At 38.3% G+C, this 9,560-nt stretch overlaps 1 protein-coding gene across 1 annotated transcript in view; it reads right to left on the minus strand.

Annotated features, from left to right (window-relative positions):
- The window catches only part of TBCE (tubulin folding cofactor E), a 109,504-nt gene that overhangs the window by 20,253 nt on the left and 79,691 nt on the right, over positions 1-9,560 (minus strand). Inside the window, exons 6-8 of the mRNA XM_006868565.1 lie at positions 8,427-8,529; positions 3,070-3,146; positions 2,357-2,452 (exon numbers count right to left, since the gene is read on the minus strand). Coding sequence (XP_006868627.1) covers positions 2,357-2,452; positions 3,070-3,146; positions 8,427-8,529 — 276 coding nt within the window. The remainder of the gene's footprint in view (positions 1-2,356; positions 2,453-3,069; positions 3,147-8,426; positions 8,530-9,560) is intronic.

Here is a 9,560-nt window from a genome sequence, read left to right on the forward strand (position 1 = left end):
GTGGCATAGTGGGTTATGCATTGGGCTCTGAAGCACATGATCAGCAGTTGAAATCCACCAGTCACTTCATAGGAGAAAGAGAAGGCTTACTGTACAGCCTTAGAAACCCTGTACGGGATCACTGTGAATTAGGACTGACCCGATGGCATACCATAATAACTACAATAGCCATTCGGCTGTGGCACTGAAGGATAAGCATTGTACTGCTATCCACAAGGTTGCCAGTTCAAACAGACACACTCCTTGGAAACCCTAATAGAGTCAGTCTGAGTCAGAACCACCTCCAGGGCACTTAACAACCACAGCTGTGCTAACAGGCCACCAATCGTCTGTCAGTCTGCTGTACTGGGGGGCTTGTGTGTTGCTGGAAGGTACGTCACCAGTATTTTAAATACCAACAGGGTCACGCCCCCGATGGTCAGGTTTCAGCAAAGCTTCCTGACAAAGACAAACTAGGAAGAAGGAGAGGCAGACCACTTCTGAAAGACTGGTCACTGCAAACCTTAGGACTAGCAGCTGAAGATGGTCTACCGAATTGCTGGAGGATATACCCACCGGGTTGGAAGGCACTTAAAAATACAACTGGGGAAAAGTTGACACCTCAAAGTAAAGTCAATCTTAGTGATAGAGATGAAGTAAAGTTTTCAGGACGTTCATTTACTGATGGGACACAACTCAAAATGTGAGGAAACAGCTGAAAACATCCATTAAAAATCAGAACATGGAATGTCCAAAATATGAAACTAGAAAAATTAAAAGTAATCATAATGAAATGAAACACATCAAGATCGATACCCTAGACATTAAAGAGCTGAAATGGACTAGTATAAGCCATATTGAATTGGACAGTGTTATGGTTTAATGTGCTGAGAATGACAAATTCAAGAGAAATGGCATCACATTCAGTGTCAAAAAGAGCATTTCAAGATATATTTTGAAGTACAATAGCATCAGATGGATCTTGGCTGAAAGCAGAGCATACCAGAAAGATAAAGGCATTCGACTTTGTGGACTATAGCACTTAACAGTGCTCAAGGCAGTCATTCAAACAGAACGAAGAGATACTGAATGGTTTAAAATCAGAAAAGGTTGTATGCACTCATCACATTTATTTAATCTGTAAACTGAGCAAATAATCCAAGAAGCTGGATTATATGAAGAACATGGTTTTGAGATTGGAGGAAGACTGGTTTATTACCTATGATAGGCAGATGATACACCTTTGCTTGCTGAAAGTAATAAGACTTGAAGTACTTACTGATGAAGGTCAAACGCTATATAAAGCATTTAGTATGAACTGCACCTCTATTTAAGAAAACGATAATCCTCAAAACTCAACCAATAAAAAAATCATGATAAACAGAAAAAGGATAAAAGTTTTCAAAGATTCCATTTTATGTTCCAATCAGTGTTTGGAGTCCTGTTGTGGCTCTGTAGGGTAAGCACTAGACTGCAAGGTAGGTCTGAACCGCAAGGTCAGTGGTTCAAACTCATCAGCCACTCCTTGGGAATCGTACACAAGGTCACTATGAGTCTGAACTGACTCAACAGCACTTAACAAGAACAACACAATTAATGCTAATAGAAGCAGCAATCGATAAATCAAACAACATACAGCAAACCTGCCGTAAAAGTTCATCTATATAGTGTTAAAAAGAAAGGTGTCACTTTGAGGATGAAATTAATCCAAGCCATGGTACGCTCAATTGTTTCATATGCATGTGAAAAAGATGGACAATGAATAAATAAAAGAGACAGAGAAAAACCAGTGCATTTGAATTATGGTGTTGGTGAAGAATACTGATAGTATGTGGACTGTCAGAAGAACAAACAAAGCTGTTTGGGAAGAAATACGACCAGATTACTCTTTAGAAGCAACAATGGCAGGTCTTTGTCTCTTTTACTTTGAACATGCTCTCAGAAGGGACCAGTCCCTGGAGAAGGACATCATGCTTGGTAAAGTGGAGGGTCAGCAAAAAGAAGAGGAAGACGCTCAATGAGATGGATCGACACAGTGGCAACTACAGGTTCAAATGTAACAATTTTGAGGAGGACAGATGACCAAGACCAAGCAGTGTTTGGTTCTGTTGTGCGTTGTGTTGCTATGAGTCAGAACCGACTCAACAGCACTTAACAACAATAACTCGTTCAGTGGGTTAAGTAGTAGGCTGCTGACTGCAAGGTTGGGAGTTCAAACTCACCAGCCATACTGTGGGAGAAAGATAAGGGTATCTGCTCCTGTAAAGATTTATAGCCTTGGAAACCCTATGGAGCAATTAGACTCTATCCTACTGCTGTGAATAGGATCAACTTGAGAGAGCAGTGGGGATTCTGGGCATTTTAGAAGCAACATTACCTGGGCATATATGCTAACAGAAACAGTTGATTCTCATCAATTAACCGATTATCGGAAAGGTCTAGTAACTTCACCATCTGCAGGACACCAGTCGGCCTGTATGGAAAATAAAATTTTTTCAACATTTATTTAATCTGGTTTTCTCTTTTTATTATTTTTTTTAAAAAAATACAGCCCTAAAATACCTTCAATTGCCGGTATAATAAATTATTCCTTTTGATAAAACTGAATCTTATTCAATTTCAATCCTTTCATTGAGAATTTGTTGTAAATTTGTCTACACTTAAGTTTACTATACAGTCACTAAATTATATTAACAAGCCAGAGATGAAGCAACAACATACTGATTTTTAAGAACAAGTTTTTACATACAGTAAGCACACCGACTGTAAGCAGACAGTGCTAATTAGGTATGCACAATTTAATCATTACAATGGATCCTGCCGAACATCTATTTAAATAGCAATTATTTATTGAATTAAAATGAATAAAATCCTTATCTTCAAATACTCCCCAGGCCTTTCAATCTGACTGCTTTTCCTCAATAAATGAGGCAGTTTTAGCTGACATTCTAATTTGTGAAAACAGTAAGAATCGTTTCACTAATTCCTACTTGGAAATCCTCAGAAGACGACTGACTGATAGAACTGTAAGCACTTATTCCGAATGACCAGATGATGGTGATGGGTATCATAGCACACCCCTTTACCTACCTTTCTGAAATGAAAAGATTGTCCGATTCTAGATATAGCTCCTCGAGGACTGGCCACCCAGGGGCACACTGCAGCACCTAGGGAAAGGATGGGTCTCTGTGACTGTTTCCTCCCGTGGGTTTTCTATCCAAACCTCCACATGAATTCAGTTCAGTTATGGACGCCTCATTACACACTGTAGTTTAGGCAAAGCATGTGTGGTGGAAAGGTAACAAAACTGAAATATTAAAGGGTCGTATTTTAATGATATGGTGGTTTTTGTTAAATGCTGTCGAGTCAGTTCTGACTCATAGTGACCCGGTTATAGGGAGCGCTTCCAAGGAGCAGCTGGTGGGTTTGAATTGCCAAACAAGCAGTCTAGTGCTTACTCTATAGCACCACACCAGGATTAGATACATTATTGATGCTTTGGACCAAATAAGGCGGGCAGAAGTGCATCATCGGGGTACATCCTGATATAAGGCAGCTATAAAACTGAACTGGAGACGCTGATACAACATATTGTTTTTGTTTGATATCCTTTGCTTAACCAAGGAGATTTGTGTTACACAACTTTCTCCTCAGTTCTGGACGCCAATATAGGTTTGTAAAGAATACACTAATCAGAACAAAGTTTCTCAACTCTTCATGTATGTTCTCATTTGAACTTTGTTGTCACTTCTAACACCTGGTTTAATATCTGCCATTAATAATAGGTCTCTGATGACTGCTTTTTTCAGTGAGTTGCCTACTGAGACCTCTACAAGAATTCCGTTTAGTTACCGCAGTAGAAAGTAAGTACAGACATCACATTACACACTGTATTTCAGCAACTGAATGTTTGGTGAGGAAGAGAAACAGCTAAAACGTTAAAGGGCCCAATTTGAACCATATAATAAGAGACTCTGAACCAACCAAGGTACGCAGAAATGCATCATTCTGGTTTATCCTTAACTGTATTAAGGCAGCTACAAAACTGAACTGGAGATCCTGAGTTAGCACATTCTTTTGGTTTAACATTGTTTGCTTAACCAAGGAAATGAATATTACACACTCTTCGCCTTAATTCTGGATGCCAATCTAGGTTTGTAAAGAATCATTAATTAGAACATAGTTTCTCAACTATTTCTAAGTGTTCTCATTTGTACCCTGTTGCCATTTGAATCACATGACTTTCTATCTGTCACTGAAAGCACTGGTCTCTGCTGACTGTTCTTCCCATGTGTTCACTAGCAAAAGCCCCACATAAATTCAGTCCACTTACTGTTTTAGAAAATACACATATCACAGATATCTCAGTACAAACTACGCTCTGGCAAAGAGTGTTTAGTGGGGAGGTGATAAGGGTCACTTTTTCACTGATATGTTAGATACACTTTGACAGTATGAACCAACCGATGTAAGCCAAATGCATCATCTGGGTTTATCCTGAACTGTTTTAAGGTAGCTACATAACTGAATGCTTTTGAGTTACGGTGTTGGAGGAGAATATTGAAAGTGCCATGGCTGCCAAAAGGACCAACAGATCTGTTTTGGAAGAAGTGCAGCCAGAGTGTTCCTTGGAGGCCAGGATGACCAAAGTTCATCTCTCATACTTTGGACATATTGTCAGAAGGGACCAGTCATTGGAGACGGATATCATGTTTGGTAAGGTGGTGGCTCAGAGAAAAAGAGGAAGACCCCCAGTGACATGGAATGGCAAAGTGGCAGCATCAATGGGCTCAAGCGTGGCAACAATAGTGAGGTTGGCTCAGGATCGGGCAGTGTTTCATTCTGTTGTTCATAAGGTCACTATGGGTCAGAACCAACTCGATGGCACCTAACAACAACAACAACATATAACTGAGTGGAGATATTGATGCAACACATTCTTTTTGGTTAATATCATTGGCCTAACCAAGGATATTGATGTTACACATCTTTCTCCTCAATACTGGATGCCAATCTAGGTTTATAAAAAAGATAATAATCTGAAGATTAGTATCTTTAGAATCAATGACAAATTGAAGAGGAATGGTGTTGCATTCATTGTCAAAAAGAACATATACAGATCACTGCATGAGGTACAATGCTGTCGCTGATAGGATAATATCCATGCACCTACAGGGAAGCCCAGTTAATACCACTATTATTCTAATTTATGCACCAACCACTAAAGCCAGTGAGGATGAAATAGAAGAATTCTACCAACATCTTCAACCAGAAATTAATCAAACATGCAATCAAAATTTATTGATCATTACTGGTGCCTGGAATGCAAAGGTTGAAAGCAAAGAGGAAGGATCAGTAGTTGGAAAATATGGCCGTGTGATAGAAATGATGCTGGAGATTTCATGACAGAATTCTGCAAAATCAATGATTTGTTCATTTCAAATACCTTCTTTAGAAAGCATAACAGGTGACTATACACATGGTCCTCGCCAGATGAAATACATAGAAATCAAAGTGACTACTTCTGCATAAAGAGACGATGGAAAAGCTCCATATCATCAGTAAAAACAAGGGCAGGGGCAGACTGTGGTACAGAACATCAATTACTCATATGCAAATTCAAACTGAAGCGGAAGAAAATGAAAACAAGTCCACAAGAGCCAAACTATGACCTTGAGCATATCCCACCTGAATTTAGATATCATCTGAAGAACAGATTTGATACATTACACACTAAAGACCGAAGACCAGAACAGTTATGGGATGACATCAAGAACATCATACATGAAGAAAGCAAAAAGTCATTAAGTAGACAAAAAAGAAGGAAAAAGTCAAAATGGATATCAGAAGAGACACTGACACTTGCTCTCTAGCATAGAGATGCTAAAGCAAATGGAAGAAATGAGGAGGTACAAGAGCTAAACTTAGAAAATTTCAAAGATCAGCTTGAGAATATAAAGCCAAATATTACAACAAAATGTGCAAAATTCTGGAGTTAGAGAACCAAAAAAGAAAAACACGCTCAGCATTTGTCAAGGTAGAGGAACTGAAGAAAAAATTCAAGCTTCGACTTTCGTTATTAAAAGATTACCTGGGCAAATTATTGAATGATGCAGAAAGCATCAAGAAAAGGTGAAAGGAATACACAGAGTCACTGTACCAAAAGGACATGGTTGATGTTCAACCGTTTCAAGAGGTAGCATATGATCACGAGCCAATGACACTGAAGGAGGAAGTCCAAGGTGCATTGAAGGAATTGGGAAAGAACAATGCACCTGGAATTGATGGAAAAAAATATGAAATCTTTCAAGAAAGTGAGGCGGCACAGGAGGCACTCACTCATCTCTGCCAAGAAATTTGGAAGACAACTATCTGGCCGACTGATTGGAAGAGATCCATATTGCTGCCCTATTCAAAGAGACGTGACCCAACGGAATGCGGAAATCATCGGACAATCTCTTTGATATCCCATGAGAGTAAAGTTTTGCTATAGGTAATACAGAAACGGCTACAATCATACATTGACAGAGAACTACCAGAGGTTCAAGCCAGATTCAGGAGGATCCGCGGAATGAGGGATATCATTGCTGATGTCCGATGGATGTTGGCTGAAAGCAGAGCATATCAGAAAGATGTTTACCTGTGGTTTATTGACTATGCAAAGGCTTTCAATTGTGTAGATCCTGAGAAGCTATGGACAACATTGCAAAGTATGAGTATTCCAGAACACTTAATTATGCTCATGAGGAATCTGTACATTGACCAAGAGGCAGCTGTTCAAATAGAACAAGGGAACACTAAATGGTTTAAAATTAAGAAAGGTGTATGACAAGGTTGTATTCTTTCACCATATTTATTCAACCTGTATGCTTAGCAAATAATCCGAGAAGCTGGGTTCTATGAAGAAAAACATGGCATCAGGATTGGAGGAACACTCATTAACAACCTGCAATATGCAGATGATACAACCTTGCTTGCTGAAAAGTCAAGAGGACTTAAAACATTTACTGATGGCAATCAAAGAGCACAGCCTTCAGTATGGATTCCATCTCAACGTCAAGAAAACACAAATCCTCACCATTGGACCAATAAACAACATTCTTATCAATGGAGAAAAGACTGGAATTGTCAAAGACTTCATTCTTCTTGGATCAACTATCAACAGTCAAGAAATCAAACGACGTATTGCATTAGGCAAATCTGCTGCACAGAAACTTTTTAAAGTGTTGAAGAGCAAAGATGACAGCTTGAGGACTAAGGTGCGCCTGACCCAAGCCATGGTATTTTCATAACCTCACACGCATGCAAAGCTGGACAGTAAACAATCATTATAATGAAACAAAGTATCTGACTCATTGAGTGTAAAACTGATAATCTGCATTGTAAACCTTCACTCATTCACAATAAAGTGTTTTTAAATTTTAAAAATTATCACCCCAAAATATACTAAAAGTTTCTCAGCTATTTCTAAATCTTCTCACTTGATCTTTGTTGACATTTCGATCACCTGACTTTCTCTCTGCCTTTCCTGTTACAGTACTAACCCTAAACTTTAAGAATTTACAAAACAAAGCATAATAGAAGAGAAAGTAATTAGCTGATACTGACTAAAGGAAAATTAATCCCCAACTGAAGTGTTTCTGGCTTTTCACAGATGAACAAAATTGTTGGGAATATACTAATCTGCCTGATTTTTAAATGGAATATTCTGAGTATGTAAATGGTAAATCCTTCACCAAAAAAAAAAAAAAATCGAGTACCAAATATAAGTTTCAACTAGCTATAGTGAAGGACGACTATTCTTTTGATCCCAGCTAAATACAATGGCGTCTTGTTGTGGCGTTGTAGGATCAAGACTGGACTGCTAACCACAAGGTCTGCGGTTTAAACTCACTAGCTGCTTCTCGGAAGCCCTATACAGGGTCGCTTATGAGTCGAAACCAACTCAATGGCACTTCACAATAGCAACAACAACAAATACAATGAACAGTGGACTAATATAGCTAAACTTCAGATTAACAGAATTGTTGGGAATGTACTAACACGATGTGATGGCCTTTCTGCTGATCTTCTCCTGCGTGAAGGAAACAGGTGATAAAACTCAGGTAGGTAAATTTAGCTCTGTAGCTAAACAAAAGGCTTTGAAAAAAAGCTCATTACATAGTTAACTGCATACCACTATGGAGAGTCAATGTTCAGGAAGATTCCAGAACAAATCAAAATGAGCCGAGAGAGAGAGAAAATGAATTCTGAAATATAACATTTTACTTAACTCCAATGATTTTTTAACTCTTTCTGTAAGGCAAGATAAAAAGTGTGATTATTTACATAACAAAATGATTAAAATGAAGCCAGATTTGTGCTTTGATTCCCTATTATTAAACCAATCACTTCAAGTTGCTTATTACTAGGTTAAACCACATACACACACAAAGGCAACTGATTACCTCAGCCCATGTTATCTCTGTTCTATTAAGAACTAAAATCTTCAGTGCAGAAAATGTTCCCGTCATACATGGTGAACTGGAGGGAAACTGGAGTTTATTTTCACTGTGTGGAAAAAGAAGACACATTGTATTTATTATTAAATGAGCAGATTTAACCAAAACATTCACTGAAAGCAACACTATGGAATATAATCTGAGGCTTTGGGTTTCCTTCAACTTTAAAATGACTCTATTAAAAAGAAAGTAAGTCAGGCTACCAGTATTTTATATTTACAATATACGTTTGGGGTACCTGACATGCAAAGATATCATCACAGGGTGAGGGGAGCTATGTGAGGCTCTTCCTGAATCATGATTTACGCATTTCTAACATTAGTTTTCCATTTTCCAAACATGTGGCTCTTGACATGGATGGCAAAATGAAATCTCATTTTCAAGACTCTTACTATACTATGCTAGACTGTGGGCTGGAATTGTGGCGCTGTGGGTTAATGCGCTGGACTGCAAAGTCAGTTTGAACCACAAAGTCTGTGGTTCAAGCTCACCAGCCACTTATTGGAAACCCTATACAGGGCCTCTATGGGCCGGAACCAATTCAACGGCACTTAACAATAACAACAATAAACATAAAGTCTACTGTCAGAATGGAAGAAATTATTGTCCTTAAAATTGTCTCTAAAAATTCAAATCTTTAAAAGTACTCAATCCTGATAATCACTTTGGGAAAAAATGAGAAAAGCATTTGCCTATATTGCCAGAAGCAGAGATAGCACCATGGGTCAACTAGAACCCACTTGCTCTATTTGGTAGGAAAGCTCATTTAGGCCCAATGACCTGTTCAACTGTGCAGGGCTAAGTCACATACATATCGCCTGTTTATGCACAGTTAGTTCATTGGTTCAAGTGTGAAAGGGGAACTCTGACTGAGTCTTGGAAAAATGAATTTTTCAAATTAAATGTAGTCAAATATTCAGAAGACCGAAAAAACTGGGACATTAGTAAAATATGTAGATTAGTGAAAAATCCTTATCAAAACTCAATTAAATAGTATCCCAATGAAACCATTCATTGCTAAAGCAATATAAATGCCAGAAGCTTCAAAATAAACATTTTTAATAACATCACTTCTCCCCA

The sequence above is a fragment of the Chrysochloris asiatica genome, unplaced genomic scaffold, assembly GCF_000296735.1.
Source record: "Chrysochloris asiatica unplaced genomic scaffold, ChrAsi1.0 scaffold00119, whole genome shotgun sequence".
Classification (NCBI taxonomy): domain Eukaryota; kingdom Metazoa; phylum Chordata; class Mammalia; order Afrosoricida; family Chrysochloridae; genus Chrysochloris; species Chrysochloris asiatica.